The 24,983-nt window shown below is 42.5% G+C and overlaps 1 protein-coding gene across 1 annotated transcript; it reads right to left on the bottom strand.

Moving 5' to 3' along the window:
- Nucleotides 1-1,066: 1,066 nt before the first annotated feature.
- On the bottom strand, nucleotides 1,067-22,792 carry Dhrs9 (dehydrogenase/reductase 9). Its single transcript, XM_028882006.2, has 5 exons — nucleotides 22,622-22,792; nucleotides 10,596-10,974; nucleotides 9,183-9,441; nucleotides 5,983-6,146; nucleotides 1,067-2,217 (listed from the first exon to the last, which is right to left on the bottom strand). The coding sequence occupies exons 2-5, from the start codon at nucleotides 10,915-10,917 to the stop codon at nucleotides 1,994-1,996; spliced, it is 969 nt and encodes a 322-aa protein (XP_028737839.1). The 5' UTR covers nucleotides 10,918-10,974; nucleotides 22,622-22,792; the 3' UTR covers nucleotides 1,067-1,993.
- Between the last annotated feature and the right edge of the window lie 2,191 nt (nucleotides 22,793-24,983).

The following is a 24,983-nucleotide window of genomic DNA, read 5'->3' as shown; positions in this document are numbered from 1 at the left end:
ACGTAGACTGTGGATCTGGATCTTTTTCTGGCTGGTGTCCCAACCAGAGAGCTTGAAAATTGTCAGACAACAGAAGTCACCAGTGCCCTGGCTAGCACAAGCCTCCATAAACTATGATGGAAACTATAAACATTTCCCTTTTCAAAAATAAACCCCAAGCTGGGGTGTGGCATGGCTCAGTGGTACGGCATGGACTCTTGCATGAGAGCCTGGATATTTGAGTCCCAGTAACAAAACGAAGGGCAAAAAGAACCACAGAATTAAGGAAAAATGTAACTAGAGGTGGCTCAGTGGTTAAGAGCATTGACTGCTCTCACAGAGGACCCGGGGTTCAATTCCTAGCACCCACATAGCAGCTCACAACTGTCTGTAACTCCAGTTCCAGGGGACCCAACACGCATGGCAAAACCACCAATGCATATAAAATAAAAATAAATAAGTTAAAAAAAAACAAATGGACAACAACAACAATAATAAAAAACAAAGCAGAATTGTCTTGTTTGGCATGTAGGCAAACAAGAAGACAGTCACTTAGATCAAAATTGATACAAAACTTGTAGCTACCAGAGTTTTTTCATTTTGAGAATGTTGGGTTATTTCCTCTACATCAGTAAATGAGTCTGTGATGTATTATGCCACTGAGAACTATTAGGGCTAATACTGTGGAGAAGGGTAAAATTTGAGCATTTTTCTCAGAAGCTTGCTGAGGATTCTTCTCATTATAAAATGGGCTGAGCTTCCCACAGATGTTTTGGGGGTTTTGAAGATATTTTAAATAGAAGAGATTCTCTTTAGTCTGGAAGATTTAGCTACACTCCGCTTTCAGCCACAGAAAAGAGTCATTTGTTCATGACTCGGCTTGATTGGTACCCCTGGGCTCAGAATGGCTTATTATGGCAGCAGGTTCCCTTCACAGCATCTCTGAACCAACAGGTAACCATTGTGGTCCACTGAGTCTTCTCTCAGGGGAAGCTGATGGCAGACCTACAGCTAAGAAGGACGGACTCAAAAGCTGAACAGAAGTCCAGCTGGCACATTGCTAACACAGGAAATGCAGTTGACAAGCTTGATCTTAATGGTAGACTGCATGTCACTTATTTTATGGTCGGAACAAACAGCCAATTGGAGCTACTTAAAGGAATAAGAAAAATAAAAATTGTCTCAGGAAAAGGCAAAACAAAGACAGAATTAGAAGGTTGAACAATTGGACCAGTATGGCAAAATCTTGGCAGCCTTGGGACATCTGAAAAGTCAAAGGGCGGCAAGCCATAGAGTCTGAAGCTGTGAAATGGAGCCAAGACCCTGGCCAACAGAGCTGGTGAACTTCTGCCATGATGTGGCTGACTGTAACAGATCAGATGGGATGACTTCACAGTGGCGGTGGTGCATACTCTGTGTCTGTCCCTCTGGAGTGTCTAGCTCATGTTGGAGTCTCCCTGCCTTGCATTTCCTTCCCTGTCTTTTTCTGTCCTTCTATTTCTTCCCTCTGTTTCTCATGGCCTCTTGTTCATCCCAGTGCTCTGTGTGACAGCGTGCTTTATCACTTTCTTGTTCCTTTCAAAGCTTAAAAGAACCTAGTGAGTTCCAGCCCGAGTCTTCTTCTCAGTGAGATACCAGAGCCACCAGGCACGCTTATGAAAGACTTCTTATTGCTTAACATTTTGATAAAACACAGTGCTTAGCACTCTGGATTAGTGAACCGGCAAGGGGCAGGCAGCAGCACACACCATTTGGAGGGAGAAGTCTTTCTGTTACCCTTTCATCCTACCATTCAGGCAAGGCTTCAGTATCAGGCAAGACTGGCTTGTGTGGTAGGTCTTCTCTGTCCTTATTTTCAAAGAAGACTCAAGGGACCCTGGAACTCCTTCTTTTATAAACAGAAACATGGTCTAAATGAGTCCACGTTAGGTCTGGTGAAGACTGAGATTGAGATGATAAGTCTTTGAAATCAGTCAACCTCAGAGCCTGGGGTGGGTGTTTGTCGTCCATTGAGTCACACTGCTTTGGGATTTGCCAGCTCCACTTTCTGTTTCAGCAATAAGAAGTCTTGTAAAATGGCTGGCATGTGAGACAGAGGTATCCAAAAGGTCTTGGCATCTTTTCCGGCGATATAACGAGTCTTGGGGAAGACGCTCGTTAGAGCGTGGTCCATGCACTCTACCACTAGAGAGAGGTCCAAGTTCACAGAGGACGTGTTTCTTTTCAGTTTGTGTAGACCTATAAAAAGAGACCAAAAATGTGCTTACTCTTGGGCAGAAAAGGAGAAGCAGAGTGGGAGGCTAGGGTACAAACAGGAAGACACATGACAGGGACTTTTAGTCTGAATTTGCCATTATAATTGAGGCTCACTGGAATGAGTTTCCATTCTCCAGAAAAGGATGCTGCAGTGTCTTCTTTAGGCTAGTTGGTCTCATCTCAAGCTTGAGTGGGTAGTAGAATCTCCTAGAGGGCTTATTAAAATCCAGACTTCTGGGTTCTACACACAGAATTCCTGAGCCAGTAGGCATGACACACAGTCTTAGCATTTGCATTTTCTACAAGTTTTCAAGTAATGCTGCTGATCCAAGGACCTTGAGAACTGTTTCTTTAAAGACAGTAGGGAAAAAGATACTGTATAGAGTCCACGAGGGCCTTCCTCTAGGAAGTCATGATTTTGATTCCTAATCCTTTCTAGAGAGTATTGTGTTATAGAAAATAGGATTATGTACACATTCTTGTGCATGAGTGTGCATTTGTGCATATTTGGATGAAGAGGGCATTCATACTACTGAACATCTCTACAAATTTGTTCTGAATCAGAAGTGAAAAGTCTTCTAAATTGGCAGGCAAATGAAGTGTTTGAGTCACAACCTAAGATCCCACCGAGGCAAATACATTCACAAGAGATTGGGAATGATTTGAAGCCCTGGATTCTTCAATAAAAAAGAGTTGTAGCTGGGCAGTGGTGGTGCATGCCTTTAATCCCAGCACTTGAGAGGCAGAGGCAGGTGGATCTCTGTGAGTTCGAGGCCAGCCTGGTCTACATAGTGAGTTCCAGGACAGGCTCCAAAGCTACACAGTGAAACCCTGTCTCGAAAAACAACAACAACAACAACAAAACCAATCAAAAAAAAAAAAAAAAAAACGAACAAAAAAAACCAATCAAACAAAAAACAAATAAATAAAAAAAACAAACAAACAAACAAACAAAAAACCAAAAAGAGTTGTAACAACTAGCCATCCACAGGCAAGGGAATGAAATTGGAACCTTATCTCCTATTAATTATAAAAGTCAACTCAGAGCATAGCAAAGACTTTTAGGTAGAACCTTTAACCATAAAACACAGAGCAAAAGCTTTTTGAAATTGGACTAAGCAATAAGTTCTGAAGATGATCCCTATAGCACAGACTGCAAAATCCAAGATGGCTGGCCAGGACTGCATCAGACTAACCATCTCCTCTGTACCAAAGGAAGCAGTTAAAAGAACACAGAGACAACTCATGGAATGGAAAAAATTATTTGCAAACCATACATTGATAAAGGGTTGATTTTGATCCAAAAAGAAATATAAAGGGAACTCCAACAACTCAATAGGAAAAAATGAACAATCTGATTTTTAAAACATGAAAAGGACCCAAACAAACATTTCTTTCTCAAGAGGCCATAAGCAGCACCAGTGGGTGTGTGTGTGAGTGTATTATTCACAGTGCATGAATTGCTCTAGTAATTCAATCCACAGCACAATATCATATTGGACCATTGGAATGGCAGTGAGACCAAAGATAAGAAGCATTGACCAGGGTGTGGAGGAAGGAGATCCTGTGCAGGCAGTTGCTGAGAATGTAGACTCAAACAGCAATGATAGAAAATGGTATGGGCTTTCTCAAAAATAAACCACAACAAAACAACTGTAAAGTAGAACTACCATATGATATTCATGTGCTTCCAAACATACCTGAGCCATGTTTTCTCAGGGAGAAAACCTACCATGTTAGTTCTCAGGCCCCCAATTGTTCAAAGAACCTAATAAGTGACCGTGATATTCCGTGAGTGGCCACAAGTTCTTCAAAGACTGTAGTAAGTGTTAATGACTAGTTTACATTGTTGTTCAGCCTGAGAAATGAGGAAAGGTGACCTTAAATTTCTGGTCTGCATTGGGACTGTAAGTCTGGCTCACCTCTGAATTCTGACTTGGAAATATTTAATACGACAAATCAATATAAAATTGGGCTCAGTGCTCTTTTATATTTCTTAGTAAAGAAAGTTTTGGATGTTTTCAACCTGAAGAAATGACAAATGTTTCAGAAAATCAATGTCACAGCCACCTCAATCTGTTTATAGCTCTTGATATCCATATCACGATATGCCTCATAAATGTGTACAATTGTTATGTACCCAAATGGAAAATTTTTCGATGGGATTTTGTGATATAGTTATAAGTACTTATCAGTATCACCGTAATTATCTAATATAGAAAACTTTTAAATGAAGGACTTTGTCTCTGAAGTATTAAGTCTAACAGGGTTAGTTGAATGTTTTACCTTTGACCTACCCAAAACCTTTAGAGTCAGAGTGTAAGAAATACAGCTTCTAATGGTGATAGCTCTAAGCTTACAGAGAGACATTCTTTGACAAGTTTGTCATTAGTCATTTTAGTTGAAATCTTCAGCAGGCTTTTTCTTGTGTGTACATTAGATTGAGGTGGTGGTGGTTGGAGATGTCTATCATTTTCAAAACTTCTGTAGTGTTTCTGATTTGAGTCTTGGGTGTACATTCAAACTACTGATCTTGAACCTTGTCATAGTTCACTGTGTTACATGACCAGTGATGAGGCAGAGTCACATTTTGAAGGGGTGCTGTGACATGGAGGGAGGCAGGACCTTGTTCCACTGACGGCAAGAGGAATATCAAGCACACATTACTGGTTCAGGAAACTGGAGGTGGGAGGAAGGTTCTAAGAGGAACTGTGACCGAAGTCTTCACTGCATTGGTTCCTTTGTGTTAGAGTGCCCAAGAATGCACTGCACGATTGTGCTGGGTTCACATCTATCTAGCTGTGCGGTTTCAGGCACGTCACTTCTAGGTCTCTAGTTCTATAAAATAAAGGCGACAATAGCATCTACTCCATAGAGCTTGGGGGTTGTAAACAAATGAAAGTGGGTGTGTGAGGCACTTAGAGCCATGACAAGGGCTTTGTAAATGTTCTCAGTATTAAGCATCATTGTGTAATCTTTATTATTATTTCTCCCCTTGACTCAGTCTTTTGACTCATTTTACCTCTTCTTCCACTTCCCCTTCCACATGTTCCTGCTCCTGACAGCTTCCTTCACCAGAATAACTCTTTCCTGGATTCTAAAGCCTTATTCAAACCTGCCCTGCCCTGTTAAGGCTTCTCAATCAGCTGGGTCCCTTTCCTGGTCTGTATTCCCTCGGCAATTAGAGACTGCCCCATCAGCTTCACTTTTGACTCTGGGTTACCCTAAAGAGGATCTGTTTTTCTTGATCCTGTATAGTCTCATTGTTTCACGGTTTTACTTGGCTACTCTTTGTAGTCAGCTATAGTGAACTTTAAGGATCATAGTCTGACTCTTCTCTATCATTGTCCATCATTGTCTCTACAGATCCTTGAACAAAGCCGAATGAATGGTTTGTGTTTAGTAATAAGATGAAATATGTATAGAAATGAAGATTCTGAGAGCCAGGCTGCCTGGCTTCATATCAGGCATGACCAGGAGACACTGAATCACGCTGGAAAGGACATTTTACCTTGCAAAGCCTCTATTCACTACTCCAACACGCCTTTTGAGGCATAAATGACATAATTCAGAAATGATGAGCATAAAACCACCTGGCATTTGTTAGTTTCTGAGTACGCAATTGTACCCAGAAAATGGAGAGGTGATACTGGACTTATGAAAGGTCCCCATCATTATGTCTGTGACTCCTTCACGATGACCAGGACAGTGAATCCCAGAAGACACTAGATCTACCCCCAGACTCACTTTTTTCGATGTAGCCTTCTCCATATTGTTGTTTGACGTCTGGAGACAGATGTTTCCAGATGGCCAGCTTTTTTTCAGTTGTCTTTATTGGGTCTGCCAGTTCCGTTTTGAACAGTCCTGGTTCAATGCATGAGACATGCACACCGAAAGCTTTCATGTCCCGCCTGTGAGAAGAACAATCAAAGAATTTTTTTTTAATTAAAAAAATACGTTTTCATTGAGCTGTGATCCAATCTAGGGCTTCATTCATGGTAGGGAAGCATTCTGTAGTCACACCCTTAGTCTTTTTATTTTTTTAATTTTCTTTTTGTTTCATTCAGATTTATTTGGAGAGTGTTTACTACTTGTTAACTAGCTCCTCATAAATCTTTTCATAGAATCTCAGAATGGCTATGTTGGCAGCAAACATCTTGTTTTACTTCCGTCACTTGGAAGATGAAGAAACTGGAGTTCAAGGTGGTCACGTGAGGCTGAATGACAGAACAGGATGTGGGTGGGACAACCCTCTGAATAACCCCACCCTAATCCAGTGTTTGTCTCTGTAAGCCACATCCTTCTTATTAAACTGGTAAGCATTTGGGTTAAGACTATTTCTACTCCATGCTCACAGTATCCAATGGGGAAATGGATGAGTGACTGGCTTGGATGGACAAGTTTGCCTTGGGTTTTGGAATGCGGATTGTAGCATGGCTGAGGATGCTAAAGGATCTAGAATCATGATCCCTGGCATGCCACCCTGATCCCCGCGCTGCTGAGCAAGATTCTTTTCCCATCACTACAGACAGCCTCAAGTCTACATAGTCACTGAGTCACAGCTTTGAGATGTTGGTGCCTCCTTCCTGTCAATCAAACAATGTACTGCAGACCGGTTCATGAATAATCATTTCCTAAATTTAATATCTATTTCCTCCAGGAATGTATAAAGAGGCAATTACTTGTTTTATAGACATCTTACTCATGCTGAGGCTTGAACCCAGAACCTTGTAGCACAAGGCAAAAGCTCTGCTACTAAGCTATATCCCCATTCCTCACCACAAGGTATTTTTTTTTTAAAATAAGCTCTAGTTGTAATCTTAAAATGTAATTCAATTCTTTCCAGATTGTGCTTTTTAGCAACAAAACTATTACACAATTTGAAATATATTTTACTGACAATGTAAATCAGCTCAACCCTGAGAGATTTTGAAAGGTGTATTACATTTAAAATCTTAAAGGTTATTTTTAAATCTAATTATATTTTACCCAACTGTCAACCGATGTCTGTTGGATCTGGGAGACGGCAGCTCCAAGGAGGTATTTGAGAAGACCTTTTTCCTTTGTACTCATGAAAATGTCACAGGGACAGGAGACAGGCCATAGCTTACGAGGCCAACATGTTGCTAAGTTAACATGAAACCAATATGCTTGCTGAGCAAATACAGTGTCAGAGTCCCAGTCCTCTGTGTGTTGGACTGCTGTCCCTCTGTCCTTCTCTGTATATGTAGACATTCTGGAACAGCTACCGGACTAGGCTGCATGCATATTTCCATATCAAATACCAGTTCTTCTTTCGGTTGATTACTTTAGGACAGTGTATAGCTACACAATGGATTCTACAAACACTCCAGTTAAAATATCTTTTTAAATACTAGCATATTGTGATGATACTGCTTTTTTTTTCTTATTTTATTTTATTTTACAATACTATTCAGTTCTACATAACAGCCACAGATTCCCTTGTTCTCTCCCTTCCTGCCCTCCTCTCCTTCCCCCCAGCCCACCTCCCATTCCCACCTCCTCCAGATCAAGGTCTCCCCGGAGGACTGAGATCATCGACCTGATAGACTCAGTCCAGGCAGGTCCAGTCCCCTTCTCCCAGATTGAGCCAAGCTCATTGCATTAGTTAGCTGTTTGAAACCTGGGACTTATGCAGATACTGCTTTTTGTAGAATGGAACAAAAGGTCAGCCGAGACGGAGAGCGGTTGCCATGACTGTTACTTGAAGTGTGATGATCCCTGAGCCATCAACAGCATCTGGTAACTGCAGAAAAACTCACCGCTCTCGTCCCAGACCCACCTCCATCAATACATACATATTTAACAAGTTCTTCAGGCTATTCAACTTCACATTCATGTTTTGGAAGAATTTTATTGTGTTTATTTCTTACGAGACTCAGACTTGGCACCTAGATCATGTGGCAGAATGGAGTTATGGACCTCTATTGACCTCAGTGGGATCATCTATCCTCTTTATTATTAAGGGATTCCTAGATCTGTGGTATAGAGTATAAACTTTAACATATGCCTTCAGTAAATACCAACTGAATAAGCAAATGGGGGAATTAAAGGCAAGCCAATATCAATTTTGTCTTTTCTCTTTCTTGTCTCAATATGACTCAACTGACTTAACTTACACATACTTCTCCAGTCCTTTCTGCTTGCATTATGTCCTAGAAGGCTCACCTGCATTAAGTGTATCCCAGCATCTGGTGGACACAGTCTATCAGAATCAGGAGTGGGAGTACAAGGAGTAGAATTAATAATTCCTCATGTAGTGTTGACACTGGTTATTTTATCTTTTAGCTAGAACTGTCAATCTCTATGTCTCCAGGTTCTAGAAACTTCCCTGCCTCTTCATTCCTTAGTTCTTGTATGCACTTCGGTGGTAGCCCTTATTCCTGTCCTCTGAGATTTCTCTGCATACCTCCCACATTTGAAAATTGTCCTTTAACTAACTCTGTTCTCTTGATACAATTTTAATGTGCTGTCATTTCTTTTCAGAACCTTGACTGAAAAAGCGTCAATTCTGGTTCCAGGTAAGAGGAATCAAACATCCCCTTCCGGCCTCTCCTGCTGGATACAGGCAGAGTGTATTGCGTAGCCATTGAGAACTGATGTTTTTCTACTGGAAGCTTAAATAAGCTGGTGCTGTCCCATTAACAACTTCCAGGAATAATAATAGAGTGACCGACCCTGCATGATTCTCTATTGGACAAATTGACCTGTTGACTCTAAATTCACACCACTATGGCATCATACACTAATACAAAAAGCAGAAAGAGTCAACATAGACTTGAGTTCAAATCTCAGTTCTACCACTTATCAGCTGTGTGACCCTGGGCAAGTAGAAATATTTAAAGTGCGAAAAGGATATTTCATATACACTAAGTATCCAGTGCGTGTTGGCATCATTATACTCTAAGTCAGTTAATCCACCTTACCTTAAGCTGTCGTTGAAACCTTCCACTGCATATTTGGAGGGAGTGTAGCCCCCTCCACCGAAAGCAAGCCGGCCTCCGATACTGGAGACATTGATAACGCGGCCTCGAGCTTTTTTGACCAGGGGCAGCATATTCAGTGTCACGTCGATGAGTCCGAACAGATTCACTTCGATGGGTTCTCTGTAGTCATTCACGGTCAGCCAGTCGGTGGGCGCCAGCACGCCGAGGACACCAGCATTGTTGATCAGCCCCCAGAGACCTGGAGCAGAGAAGAAAGGAGCCGCTACCATGGAAGATGTCATTTCTATGGGCATCGCTGATGAAAATACAGTTCTTTCTTTACACAACGGCGCTATTTTCTCTTTGTAGCCATCCCTGCTTTGAAACGGCTTTGCATTTTGGGAAGGTGGCAGCTGACAGAGTGAGAGACTAAGCTGAAATTGTTCATGTTTAGTTACTGGAATTCAGTCTCACTGCTCTTCTATTTCTGGCTCCAAGTGTCATATTTTTTTTCTAAATGTTTTCTGAGGCAGACTTTCTGATTTCTCATCTCAGATGTAGAGAAAACTGGTCTGTTTTCCTGCCTTGCGAAGATGGTGCAGCCAGTGTATATTTATAAAATATTCTGTATGGACAGAGACGTGATAGGGACCTACTTTATGCTGAAATGTGCTAGAAAAATAAGTCACCATTTGCTGTTTCTTGATAGGAAATACATGGTATTGCTAAAGGTGTTAGAATTCAGGCACCAAAATTTGTCCGGAGGCTTTACTGAGCCGTTGCATCCAAGGTTCAGAGGCTTAGAGCTAAAGATGTTACTGCAGCCCATGCATTTGCTTTTCTCTTTCATGAACCCTGATACCTTCTTCTTATGAGAATGTTTCAATATTCAAAGCTGGCAAAGCTCTCCCAGTTCAGAGTGCAGCTATCTAACAAAGTCCACAGCAGAGGGACTGTCTGCTGCTCATTGGACCGCTTGGACTCCTTAAGACCCCTATCCTCACATCCCTGGGTCCTGTTCTACCGACCACTAAAGATGTATGAACTCTGGAACCCATCTTTTGAGATGTGGGTCCCAAGTAATCCAAGGGGTGATCTGGATGCTGTTTCCATATTCTCCTCTAGACTTGACCTCAGCTCCCTTTGCTGCGATGTTGTTGGAGAAGGTCAGGGACAGTTAGGGCATTCATTTCTGTTCTAGGATCACCCGCTGGCATTCTACGCAGTCCATCTAGGTCGCATCTCACATACACTGGCATTCCTCAGAAGCTCTGGGTGGAGATTAAGAAATGTCCTGCTGGGCCTTAGGAGACATTGTCTTGAAAAGCCATTTAAGCCATGAACTCATTTTATTTTGCTTTAGTTGCTTCCCCATCTCTCAGCCTCCCCATCCCACATCTTTTTTTCTCTTACCTTTTTCCCCTACATGGCTCTTCACCCACTGGGCAGTCTTCTTGACATTCTCTGGGTCGGTGACGTCCAGAAGCACTGTGTGAAGTCTCTCTGAGGTTTTGGCCTTCAAAGCAGCTGCTCCTGACTCCGTCAGGCAGGCAGCGATGACCTGGAACCCCTTCTTATCGAAAGTTCTGGCTGCCAAGTTTCCAAAGCCTGTGTCACAGCCAGTGATGAAAATGTACTTGTCAGTGATGTCGGCCGTCTTCAGCTGTCCTTTGTAACTCCACAGGAAAGCGCAGAGAAAGAGGAGGGCCAACACCCAAAACAACAGCAACACCATTTTCTTTTCCTGTATGTGACAGGGATGCTTCTCTCAGATGCAATAGAAGATGGTGTCCTGGATGTTCAAAATCAGAGAGAAAATGCAAATTGGAACAATCACATGTTGATGAACGTGAGCTCTTTAAGAGAAGATGAGTAGACAGGTATTAAGATGATTATTCGGTTGCTTGTTGGGAAGACAAGGCATCTACATCACACTGCTTCTTTAAGGTAATGCCAAAACCAATCAGAATCCAGCAAATCCAGATGGGAAGAAACGGAGCGGACGCAAAGCTGGCGCAGGTCACTGGGTGGAAGGAGCCACCAGAGCTGCGTAGAGCAGTGACGTTAATCTCACACACGAACTCTCCCGTCTGAGAGACAGAGTCTCACAGTAAGATCTTACATCTCCTCATTTAGTGAAATTGGAGAGCAAAACAGGATTAAAATCTCCTAGAGCAGTGGTTCTCCACCTTCCTAACGCTGCGACCCTTTAATGCACTTACTCACGCTGTGGTGACCGCCCCCCAACCATGAAATTATTTCCATTGCTACTTCATAACTGTAATTTTGCTACTGTTATGAATTGTAATGTAAATATCTGTGTTTTCCGATGGTCTCAGGTGACCCCCGTGAAAGGGTCACCAACCCCAAAGGGGTCTCAAACCACAGCTTGAGTACCACTGTGCTAGGGTGCTCAGCTCAGTCTTCTTGTTCCGCTAGACTCCCAGTTGTTTTCAGAATCCAGAAGAGGAGAGCATTAACGCAGCTGTCACTGAGAAAACATTCCCAACGCGGTTTCTATTTTTCTCATAGTAAATGAGTTAGAGTTCCCCTTCCATCTGGCTCAGAGAGCATTGCTACTCTATTCAGGAGAGACAGAAGTGAGAGATCCCAGAAAGTTAAAGAGTGGGGTGGAAATGAATGCCTGATATCTCAAATCTTTAAATTCTGTCTTCAACACTAACCTCTTGTAAGAAAAATAAAGGCATGTATAAACAGGATAAGATGAAGAAGTTTATACTGTAAAACTGACCAAACTACCTAGAAGAGAGCCAACTGGAATATTAATATTGCTGTGACTAGTGGGGAGCTTAGTACTTGGTATCCAGCAGGAGAAGGACTTCCTGTACCCTTCCTGAGGGACCTGTGACTCTGTTTTCCCTCAGCATGCCATGCTTACCGTGGGCATCGGCATCTGTGGAGTGCTCTTCCACCTGGCAGGAGGAAGTCAGTAAGGGTCAGGAGGCAGGCTGCTGCTGCTCTCTGGCTGCCTCAGGTCTGAGGTCATGGAGGCCCTGCCCTTCTAATTTCTGACAAGGGGAAACAAGAGAAGAGGCCAGCTCCCTCTCCACACAGGAACACTGTGTTAGCTCCTAAGTCAGTGTAGGGAAGAGAGCCAGGGAGAACATCAGCTTTGGAAAGAGCCTTTCCTTGCCCGTAGCCTAGAGGCCTAGAAAGTTCCCTGCTGTGTCTACAGAGTGTGTGTTTAGTTTTCTTCTTTTAGATTTACCTCTTGATTTTTTTTTAAAAATTGTGTGTGTGTGTGTGTGTGTGTGTGTATGTGTGTGTGTGTGTGTGTGTGTGTGTGTGTGTGTGTGAGTGTGTGTAATATGTACACTGGAGTGCAGGTACCTGCAGAGGTCAGAAGAGACAATGGGATCCTTTGAAGCTGGAGTTACAGGTGGTTGCCAGCAGCCTAACTCGGGTGCTGAAAACAGAGTTTGGGCCCTCTGCAAGAGCGGGGCAGAGCAGGGCATGCTCTTAACCACTGAGCCACCTCCCCAGCCTCAAACAGTGTCTCTGTCCTGGATTCCTTCTCCCTCAGAATCACACAGGCCTGGAATACTTCACAGAAGAAAACCAACAGCCACGGACTGAAGTGCAGACCTGCGTGGATGCCTCCAGAATCGTGCCTATTTTGGGATACTAAGAATTTTTTTGTTTTCTTTTTTTCTCTCTACCCACCCTCACCTCTTTAAAGTAGTGGTTATTACATTTGAGTCAATATTTTGTTAAATAAGTGCATCGATAAACAAATGCATAAATAAGATTTCAAATACATACACATATTTAACTACTACCACTGTATAAGCAATAGTATATTTAAGGTAAAAAGTAATTCAATGTATCCTCTTTACTTTTTAAGGAGAAACATGGAACATTTCCATCTCTTATTTTTTTTTCTAAAAGACTTACAAATAAAGAAAGAAATTAAAAAAATCTACTGACATTTTAAACCAGTGAGAAATATTAAAATATGAGAAGCACGGGGATGTAGCTGACTCTTGATACAGTTCTAGACATGTGAAAACAGGTTTCTAAATTAGTTAATAATTTGGTTTAGTTTCCCCAAACCTTGTTTGTGTAGGAATTGATTTGTTGCATACAAATGTCCATGCAGCCGGGTTTCTGCTCCTCAAATACATAATAATTTAAAATGTATAATTATGAGGATAAACAGAAAGCACTCACAAAATGACACATTTAGAGATTTTTAATGACATTTCACATTGGCAAATCTAATTAATTATAGTGTTTTGTTTAAGCCTGCCCTTGATAGCTATTGAGTATTGAGATGTCTAATTTCATTGTAAATCAAATTTCCAGAGAAGTCATTTGAAGAAAGGCAAACATGTGTGGATTTTAATGTCCCCACGACAGAGGCTGTAACTGCCAGGGGGCAGAAGTGAGAGAACTAAATAGGTAGATTGTCGCCCACCTGGGCAAAGGCCTCTGCACTGGGGAGTTGCCCGCTCTCTGGTTTTCTCTAGTCTTGTGGAGAGCGTATGGTTTGTCTCACTTATAGAAGATAAACCACATTCAAAGATCCAAGGTGATTTGCCAAGGCCATGGCAGCCTGGAGCCCTGCCCCGTCCCATGTGAGAGAATTGGAACTCTGAACTGCTGGGGCTGAGCAGTGTCCAAGCTGAGCTGATAGTCAACACAGGCACCTTGCCAGGGGTGCTAAGAGGTCAGGCTGAAAGTCCTGGGACCAAAACAACCTCTGACTCCTGAAGTCGTTTTTCCTTTCATCACCTCCCCTGTTCACGGACAGTGACTGGTGTGTTCCCTGGGGGACCAGGAGTCTTAGAGGCTATGAAGGTGGATGCTGTTCCTATGATGATGTGAGTGACCAGACACAAGAGGCTTGAATTAGGATGGGTGGAGGATATGGACATCAAGGAAAGCCCCTGGGGGTTCCTAGAGAACTTGGAGATAGTCCATGTTTAGAATTCAAGGCAGGATCCACTCAGATAGGGAAGGGAATCTCTGTATTTTTTTTTCTTTCTAATTTGTTATTGAAACTTAACACATCTTTCAGTTATGAAACCAGCAAAACATTTTAGCAGTTTTTGTAGTACCTGAGATTTTGTCATCTATTACAGTCACGTGTTTTTTTTTTTTTTTTCATTTTTTTTTTTTTTTCATTTTCCAAGATGGGTTTCTCTGTTTAGTGCTGGCTGTTGGAACTAGCTTGATAGACCAGGCTGGCCTTGAATTCAGAGATCTGCCTGCCTCTGCCTCTCCCCCACCCACCAGTGCTGGGATTAAAGACACGCACCACCACACCTGGCCTCAGCCACAGCATATTTATGTTACTTATCATAAAATATGGTGTATGTCCCCATTTTGTTGTTGTTATGTATTCCTGGCTGCTGAAACTTGCTACATAGACCAGGCTGGCCTTGAACTCACAGAGATCTGCCTGCCTCTGGAATGAGGGGGATTAAAGACATGATTATTGTTCCTGCTTCCACGGTACTATTATGTGTGAATGAAATACCTTTTAAATATCTTTGGTGTATCTCAGCATAGCAGGCTTCCTTTAAAAGTCTATGTATTTTAATTCATGTATTGAAAAGTATGTATACTTACAGTCATGTAAATAAAAATTTTCTAGAGTATCTTCACCACAAATACATGTGTTTCAACAAGAACAAGTAAAATCACATGAAATCCATGTCTTCACCATAACTAGACAACAGACAACCCTCTAACTTCACATGAAGTCCATGTCTTCACCATGACTAGACAACAGACAACCCTCGAACTTCACATGAAGTCCATGTCTTCACCATGACTAGACAACAGACAACCCTTGAACTTCACATTACTTGACTGAGGAAATGAGTAACTACATATGGCTGATAGATGTCAGGTTTTACGTCCTCAAAGAGAGGAGCTGCAAAGATGGAAAGGGAGGGGATGCTGGCATGGGCCCTGTGGAGGTGAATTAGAAAGAAGACCTAGCATCAACTGATGGTCTTGAATATGTATACATAGATATATAAATAATTGGACAACGATCTACCTAGATCTACCTGTAAAGTATAAGGGAAACCTAAGAACAATGAATGGACCAAGCCCCAGAGCCCATTTTCTCAACATTATAATCTCTGGAGAAGCCAATATGAGGATTAAATTAGTCGGGGAAGTATAAATGATCCTGGAGTGTCTTATGCTACAAAGAAAGAAAGGGCTCAAAGAATGTTGGGTACATATCAAAAACACATTAAGAACCATTTGGAAGGATCTTTACCCGATAACTATGACACAATTGAGCATCAATGCAAATAATGATAATAATGGATCCTAAGTCATTGACTATGATATGAACTTAGTCATTTCAATGAGTATCAATAAGTAACTATATAAGGAAAAGGAAGTCATTCCAACTGATAAGGAGGAATGCAGTCAGAAAATTAGTATTAGCTGCTGACACAGCAACAATTGTTTCAGGCAAGAGTTATCAATGGATGTTAGGATGACAGTACAGAATCTCAAGGGATGTCCCCCAAAGACAATTACTAAGTGAAAAGAGGACTTTTTTCAGTGAAGAAATTCGAGAGATCACCTGAACGAAGTGATATGAGTTGGTATTCTTAGTCAGGGAGCAAACCAATAAGCAAGACTCTCCGCACAAATCCCAGCTAATCATGTATAGACAACAACTTCCCATTCTGCAGAGGGTGTGCTCTGTGCTCTTCAGAACACCAGTAATGAAGGAAAAAAGGACCAAGGATGCCAAGTTGACAAGATAGTAAAATGCAACACGTAATGGCAGGCTGGTAAACATTTTTCCCTTTCTCAGAAATAACATCACTATGTTAACTAATGAAACTTGAAAAACATCTGTAACCTTGATCAATTTTACTTTGAAAATCATATTGTGGAAAAATGTCCTGCTTTTTTTTATAATTTATATAGAACTATTCAAAGATTAAGGTGCGTTTTGTCTTCAATTTGCTTTCAAAAAGTTCAGCCTGGGTCTGGGGGCACAGGTCTTTAATCCCAGCACTCAGGAGGTAGACACAGGCGGTTCTGTGTGAGTTCAAGGCCAGCTTGGTCTACATAGTGAGTTCCAGGCCAGCCAGAGCTACATAGTAAGACCTTGTCTCAAAAGCAAAACAAACCAAAGAAATAAAAATCCAATAAAACAAACACAAAGTTATTGTATATAATATAAATAAAAACTTGTACATATATACAAAAAGTGAGAGTAAAAACGTGGTAAAATGCTAATGTTTAGAAACTCTAAATTGTACCATTCTTTTAATCTTTTTGTAAGTGTGAAATTACACCCATGGATTCAACCAACTGTAGATCTGAGTAGTTTTAGAAACTGAAACTCAGTTGAACACACAAACTTTTCCATTGTTCTCTCCCCCTGGACAACAGTGTAACTATTTACACAGCATTCACACTAGGTACTACAAACGGTCTAGAGGTGATTTAAAGTGTGCAGAAAGATGCCAAGTCACACAAAAACACCATGACATTTTCTACAAGAGATCTGAGAATCTAGAATGGGATGCCCGTGTATGAGGGGGCCCTAGAGTCAATCTCCCCATATGAGTGAAGCCCCTCCCTCTCCCAGGAAGACTTCATTGAACTGCACTGGGTTCTAGGTACAAAACAAACTGCCAGGATTTTGAAGTGACCTGGGTCGCCTGCCTGCCTTCTATCCTTTGGAAAACCTGTTTTCACAATCGCTGAAAAACTCAAACCTAAGCAGCTCTGCTTCATCTTCTCCACTTCCCACTTGACCTCCTCCCTACACCATCAGAGCTTCCCTTGGTGACAAGAAGTAGAGAGGGAACTTTTTAGTCATTAAGGATGAGCCCTCTGAAAATGCGTTGTCATGGTGCGGCCCTCTGGGCTGATGGACATCACAGGGGTTGGTGTCACAGCCAGTAGCTCGAATCCTAGGGACTTCTAACCCTGCTTGAGGATCATTGACTTGTGAAACCTGTCCTTATTATTATCTAAAAGCATTAGTTCTTCCTTTACCAATTAGTCTCTGCATTTTGCGTTCTTCTAGGTCATTGGACTAGGTCAGTAACAAACCAACACGTTATCTTTGACCCCTAGTAGTGCTTTGGTCAAGAAACCATCCGTGAACAACAGTCCCAGGTCAGGGCTCCAGGACATGACCTGTGTAGAGCAAGGGATTGACAGTCCGTCAGTCAGCTCACCTGAGAAGTAAATAAGTAACCACAGCTGACAGGACTGCCTCGACCACTCTCCACGAACTCTGGCCATTCCTCTGCAGTTCCCCGATGCCAGCGATTTAGCAGGGGGACACTGACCTCAGGTGCTGCCGGTGCTTATCTGCTATATCTTTCCATTTGTCTCACAACAAACTGTTCCCTTGGCCTCCAGCATTAGAGCAGTGTTCAGGAGTTCAGACCCCAGAGAGCTCGGAGCAATTTACTCATCTTCTCTAGGCTTTTCCCAGTGGTAGAACAGTTACAGGACATTTTTTGTCAGAGAGTAACGGGTGAATTAATGTAGTTTAATGCCTGTTACACAGGAGGAACCAGCCACTTTCCCTGCCTGAAAGGACTGCTCTGACTGTTGCTCGTATGTAAGCACAAGCTTTCCAATTGCAGTTCTTTTGATAATTTTGGACTCCGTAATTAACAATGTGAGCTCTGGCTGGTGTATTACAGCATGCTTAGCGGCATCCTTGGCTTCTACCCACTAAATGTCAGAAACACTTCTGCTAAAGAAGTGTTAAGGGACATTGTTAGATGTCCCTTAGGAGACACAATTGCTCACACTTGAGAACTGCTGGCACAGAGGTTCTTTTCTGAAGGTCCAGAGTGTCACTGTGTCCAGGACCACTTATCTGGAAATCCAGTCATCCCTTTCTTAGCGATGTCTCCTTGATGACTATATGACTTTTTTTATGACTTCAGCGGAGAGGTCTCGTTCCTTATAAAATTGCTCATATCCTGCTTTGGCAAGCACTCATTTTTGCAATTTAAAAATATCTACTTCTCTTACTCTGAGGAGAGAAGGCCTCCAAAAGACCAAATTATACATCATACCATTTTTGATTTAAAAATGACCACATTAGCACTCACAACATTTGTAAGACCTGGGTTCTGACTGAGCCTTTGAGTTGGGGTCATGACAGCTTGTACTGGGTAGCAAACTGACCCTCTAAAGTTTGGCAAGTGCTCCTAGGAAATCCGTGGTCCTCAGACTTCTGGTTAATAAAGTCAGGTACAAGTGAGTAATGGCTGTGGTTGACTGAATGCCACAGTGTTTTAAACCATGGATAAAGATCCAATATAGGGTTGTGTAACTAAATGAGGAATTAAGAAAAAATGGACAATAAGGAAAGGGTTTTGAGTTGGCAATGACTAAAAACTATTTCAAAACCATAGTGGATCCGAGGTTGTTGGGGCCACCCACACTTGTCCCTGTTCCATGGAATGACTTCACTGCAGCTGCGATTCTGAACTCAGCACCCACACTTTGCCTGGTGCTTGCAATGCCAGTCAATGCTGCCTTAAAAACCCTGGCTCAGACTCCAGACTGTTGTACGTGAAGATGTGCAGAACTTTTAGTATATGTAGGAGATTTTTCTGCTCTTTGGAATGTAATAGTTAAATCACAGAAAGGATGGGCTTAATATTTTCTTACGGTCATTCTTCTTCATGTAGATATCACACTGGTATGCCTTTGGATTGTACTGTGGTAGACCATTTGACTTTAAAAATTGCTATTTGAAGGGATGGCCACATGGCTCAGTGGACAAGAGCACTAGCTGCTCTTGTAGAGGACATTAGTTTGACTCCCAGCACCCAAATAGTGGCATTCAACTTCCAGATGATCTGGCACCTTCTTTTGGCTTCCAAAAGTACCAGGTATTCATGTATACATTCAGGGAAAACACTCATACAAAAATAAAATAAGCAACTCCTTTTTAAAAAAATAACTGTTTGAGCTGCTGACTTGAGTTTCATTAAAAAAAAATCATTAAATGAATTTGGGCTTGGGATTAGGACAAAATTTTCAGCAATTCTGAAATGGCCTTAAATAACTTTCTGCTATTTTGTACTACATATTTATGCCAAATGACATTCTCAGTATTCACAATCAAAAGTCAAAGTGTCAGTCAACTCTGAAAAACGTTGAAGTTGTTGTGTCCTGTAGTACCAAATATTTAGATAAGACATAGTTCTTTATTTTTAAATAACCAAGCACATCTACCATCAATATGCAAATTTGTTTTCATCTTCAATAATTGGTAAAATTATGTGTACCCAAGAGAATTGCTTCAAAATAATTTTCTTTATGGTTTGTCAATATGTGTTTGCTTTGTACGCCCATTTTACAGATCGATACATCTGGGACTATATAGATCTATATTTCTTTGGATGCAAAGGGGCCAAAATTGGGAAAAGTTTAAGAAACCCTGTTCTAGGCTGTTGCCTGAGCCTATAAATATTTATCTTAAACTTCATGATAAAATTATTTCCTTTTGTGCTGGTGTCATAACTCATGTCTATAATCTCGGCGCTCAGAGGGCAAAGACAGGAGGGAGAGGCCAGTCTAGGTGACATAGTGAGAGCCTTCCTCGAAGCCCCCAAATAAATAAATAAATCTCTCCAGAGAAGAGGTGAATTCAGAAACGCAGGCTGACTGGTTCAGGGCACAAGCTATGGTGCTGAGGTGACTCTGGGACAGACCCCTCTGATCCCACCTGGGCTGTATCCATTCCCACTGGGCTCTGGCACCTAGGCTGTGTGCCCACCTCTTTACCACCTCTGTGCCGTGTGTGATGTGTGGCCTTAAGCAGAAGAGCAATAGGAAGAACTGAAGGGAGAGAAGGAAGGGAAAACAAAACAAAAAAAAGTTCAGGGTCATATCCTATAAATCTCATAATATATATCTCAATTATCATGATATCTTGGGAGTTGGGTTGAATATTACAAATTAGAACGTTTGCTAAAAGACCTCTTGAACTGACTTTCCCCTTGGGACCTTAACTGGTGTAAGAGGAGAGGGAAGAGCTGTGGGGAAATGAACACGTTGTCAGTCTCTAGGAGGAATGAAATGTCTTATCAGAAATTCGCTGTCGTACAACAGATTCAGGAGGAGCCGTGAGAGGAGACTCACTATCCTCTTCACGTCGAGTGTTAACGTAGGGGCCACGTGTCAGCCGCTATGAGAAAACACCGTTCTCCACAGCAGCCCCACTTCTGCTTTCTGGCTTCTTTTCCTGGGTTTCTTAGTAAGAAGCTGAAAATAGACTCCTTTGACTTTCCTTCCATCAGATGCCTTCCTCTACCGGTAGGAACTGGGCGACGAGACAAAAATAGACGCTAACGTTGCAAATCCTCGTTAGACAGTAAAGCTCTTTCTAGATGCTTCCTCCCAGGCCAGCTCCTTCTATGTCCACATAATTCCACGGAAGACTTTCTTTCAGAAAACACTGGGAGTTTATTACATCTTTATTTACCTTCAATTGTTGCGGTCTCGTCTCCGGATCAACAACCGAGTTGCTGGCTGTGCCAAGATGCATCAAATAGAAAGCATTTGGTGATGACTGCCTGAAATATTTTGTGAGTTTTCTTATGCAAGTGTTCTTAATAATGACTACCATGGAATACGCGTGCTTCTTATATTTAGATATTGCATATATGGTTCATTACTCAGGGCTCATTTTTATTTTGTGCCTTTTTACTGAAGTAAAAATTCTTCCTTTTTAAAACCTAGGTTGCCTTTCAGATACATCTGTTCTGCTTTTCACCAGAGCCTGATGATGATACAAATGAGTTCACACACGTAAGGAAGTGTACTCACTTGAAGAAGAAGATACAAGTCAGGTACCTGAAAAATCCGAAATGAATTAAAAAACGAAGCCAATGACCCCTCCTGTTGAGAATCTGGTGAAAGCCATATTGAGCACGATGACGACATTCATATCCTTAGTTAGATTTCACCGTAATCCCTGCGGGAGGGCACAGCTCCACACCCGGTGTGTGGTGGGAGAAGGGCACGGATGCTTCCTCTGCAGCTTTCCAGAGCTGTCCTGCCTCCCCAGGTGTACAAGCCCACTCAAGTCTCAGGAAAACGTTCTTAAATTAAAGCAACTTACTAAGATTCTTGGCTAATGAATATGGACCAGCCCAGGTCCCCTTACATTTCTTGTTTTGCTGTGTGCTTCCCGATAGTAAGAGCACACTGGGAATCACTGTTAAATCTACAGTTTCTTTAGTTACGGCCACAAAATAGTAACTGCCAGCTGGAAGGGATTGTATGCTGTATGTTATTATAATTCCTGGTCACACAGCTTCAAAGAAAGTTTAGAATAGAGTGAATGTGTGTATCAGTACAGCAAGGTACTTCTTTCAGCCACAGTTAGCTTTACTCCAGGTGAAAATGTTAGTGTTTTAAAATGCTGCCCCTTGAGGAAGTGACATTTGTGATTAGGGTCTCGCCTCTTGAACTGAATGATGCAACAAATTTTCCTGGTATTTAAACACTGAGATTGATTTTTAAAAAGTGGGCACCATTTTCAAACGTGAAAGGATATAGAGCAATGACAAGAAAAGAGCCTTTCATTCTCAGGTTGTGCCTCGTCTGGCCAAGGATATTTCAGAGCATCTAATATGTGCCAAGTGACACTAAGATAAAAAGTCCAACCCCTAACTTTGGGCTGAGAGTGTCATGGGGCTTTACAGAGTTATTGCCCCCACCTGCCAAAAATCAAATATTCATGGGGGCATTTGAATACCAAGTTGCTTTATCATAAAATGTGGAGTGACTATCTGAGCAGGAGTTTTTTAGTTTTTGGGTTTTTTTTAATTGTTTGTTTTTGTCTTTGTTTTCTTTCTTTTTTCCCCCCAACAACCCAGAACCCAAGGATCAGAGTGTGCATACACCTTAGAAATATCCTTTCTTCATTCCCAATATTTTTCTCTTCCAGTTTAGTGTTCGTCTACATGTGTTGCTGGAAACTGATGATATTGGGAAAGCAGGGGGAGAGAAACGCATCAGGCTGCAGCTGGCAATACATTGCTCCCACTGCTGAGATGCTCTGTTAAGATGCCCACACATTTGGATCTCTGCACTCTCCAATTTCTCAATAGTCCCAAGAGTCACAGTTGGTGTCAAACAGGGTTGGAGGGTTGACAGGAGGAAGGGAGGGAGAGAGGGAGAGGGACAGAGAGGATTTAGTTGTGACTACAGGTTATTCAGAGTCCTGAGTCCTGGAAGAATTTCAGCCAGCTTCCTGGGTCACACTGAGATCATTTCTTTATGAGATGGACTCCGCTGCCATCATTTTCATACTATACTAAAAAAAAAATTGACCACAGCTGAAGACAACTTGATTCATTCTGTAAGAGCATGGAAAATTAAGGAGAGTTCAGGTTGAGATGGTAAGCGAAGAGACAAATGACCAAACAATCACCAGTTACCTCTCTGAAGATGGCTGGGGTTGCAGAAGCTGCTGGCGACTTGCTCAGCTGATTACCACCTTCCTGCTGTGCCCAGGAGAAGGAAGTGCCGCCCGGAGCAAGCTGATCCTCTCAAGGTGTCCAGGCGTCTGCAGAGCTCTGTGTGAAGGCTTCTCTACTTCTTTCTGTGAGTCACGCCCATTGCAACACTAAGCGGTGACTAAGTCTCTCCTCAGTGGATGGAGGGCGGAGAGACTGTGGGTCACAGGTTTCCAAAGGAGTCGTCAGTGTTTCTTATACATTAAATGTAACTAGCTAGATAAATGGCTTACACTCTCTTGACCAAATGAGACAACTGAAACCACGTGCAAAGAGGCACCTTATGAACGGGCTGGTGCGTCGGATGGATCATTTCCCATTTTGCTTTTTAAGACATTTATCAGCAAGAAGATCAACATAGGAAGCATAGTTTGTGAATAATTTGTAGCTCCTAATTTGTGTTTTAAGGTATGACAAAACACCTTGATAGGGTCTCTGGAAGCGAGAACTGGAAAGAATTACCCCTCCCAACCCTAGCTGGCGTTTTCCAGTGCTTCTCCTAGAGGGCCTGGCATTCCTTGGTGCCAGCTGAAGCTGTAAGGGGTGGGGGGTGAGATGCCCCACCTTCCCTCCTGCTTGCCAAACCTCCCAGCTCTCTATTGTACAGGCAGGCAAAGGTGTGCTGAAGTTTTACTTTTAGTTTCATGCTGCGTTTCTTCCTCCGACTTCCTCTGCTCTCTGTGCCTTCTTGAAAAGTAGTTACTGTTTACTTGGAGCGAGCGAATGAAAAGGGCCCATCCCTCTAGTGGAGTCTAGACATGGCTTTTGCCTTTTGAATTAAATGGGTTGGGTTCCTTTTCCCTCCACAGCAACAAAAGAAAAATTTATCCCGATGAATATTTGGGGTACCCAATACATGCCACATCTATTTCTTCCTCTTTAATAACCTGTAAGACGAGTAAAGGCACAAACTTGTAGCCTCAGAGAAAAACCTGGACTTAAATCCGTCTGAAGAAAGCTATGATAATTAATCCTCCGTATAAACAGGCTATTATACCTGCAAGGGGGAGAGCCCTCAAGCACCTGGGTGGTCCTGGAGGGCTGAAGAGAAAAGGGCAAAGAAAAGGTTATGCCATAGTAAGTTTTACTCAATAACCTTGCTCAGGGCAGCTCTGTTTCCAAAAACTCCCCACACAGACTTAAAGAGAAAAATTAAATGTCAAGATCAATTTGCGTGCCATGGTGGAGAATTCTTGCCATCTCCGGGGCACGTCTCTCAGTACCGTTGGATTAAATTGAAAAGCTCAGGGTCAGTGCAGCAGCACGTGGGGCGGGGGTGGAGTTAGAACAGCCCCCACCCTCACCTTGTTGATAAAGGCATCCATTAGCAGAATCATTTGCAAGCAGCACCGTCTCCAGACTGAAGTCACAGCCACATTCACGCTGAGTTCTGCTTTCTTTTCACTCTGTCCCTTTAGAACGTAACCTGTGAGGGCCGGTAAGATGGCTCAGAGGGTATACACATGTCAAGCATGACAACCCAGGAGCCCACGTGGAAGAAGAGAACCGAGTCCTGAAAGTTGTCCTCTGACCACATGTGCATTGCGGAGTGTGTGCATTTGGGGACATACATGTACGCACACACTAAATAAATAAACATTTTTTTTTCAAAGTAAAAGAATGTAACCTTTGAAAACACTACTTTGTCCAGAATTCTCGCTACATCAGATTTCTGGTCATCAAAGATGATACGCATGTATCCCACCAAAGTGACATTCGATTTTACTTTTATTTCCTTGTTTTTAAAGGTTACAGCGTGGAACTTATTCAAATGTAAATTTGAAGTGGCTAGTTGGGTTGTGGCTATACAACCGTGTAGGCAGCACACTAAACACCCACCTTTCCCTTCTCTTCTAGATCTGTATGTCCTCCACACATCTGCCCAAGAGTGTCTTCTCCAACTCTCCTTTTCCCAAACACGGTGAGACTACCCCAGTCGCCAGCTTTCCCTGCCAACACCTGTCAGACTTCTGGTTCCCGTGCTGAGCTGAGGGACTCTCTGGACCAACCATAGAGACTCCCCTGGCAGCGGGCTGTGGTGGTCCCGGTTCTGAGTGTGTCTGGTATGACTCACCTAAGGCTGGCTGAAGGGCAACACCAGCTGGTGACATGCACGCTGCCCTTCTCCTTCCTGGCGGGATCAGGCGGTGCCCTGCCCAAGGTCGCTCTCAGATCTCTCAATAGCTCTGAATGGCTTTATGACTTCCAGGACTCAAGAACAGACCTCGAGTTCTCTTCCTCCTCGCTCTGTCAGCAGCCGGCTCTCTCAATCTCTCTACCAAGG

Source organism: Peromyscus leucopus, chromosome 4, assembly GCF_004664715.2.
Source record: "Peromyscus leucopus breed LL Stock chromosome 4, UCI_PerLeu_2.1, whole genome shotgun sequence".
NCBI classification, from domain to species: Eukaryota; Metazoa; Chordata; class Mammalia; order Rodentia; family Cricetidae; genus Peromyscus; species Peromyscus leucopus.
Note: the sequence above shows the minus strand (reverse complement) of the source record. Positions and strands in the feature narration are given on the sequence as shown.

Coding starts and splice junctions, on each gene's coding strand:
- Dhrs9 (XM_028882006.2), bottom strand. CDS start 10,917: ATGGTGTTGCTGTTGTTTTGGGTGTTGGCCCTCCTCTTTCTCTGCGCT. Junction 6,147..9,182: donor GGTTTCAACGACAGCTTAAG/GTAAGGTGGATT, acceptor TTCTTCTCACAG/GCGGGACATGAAAGCTTTCG. Junction 2,218..5,982: donor AGAAGGCTACATCGAAAAAA/GTGAGTCTGGGG, acceptor CTCTTTTTATAG/GTCTACACAAACTGAAAAGA.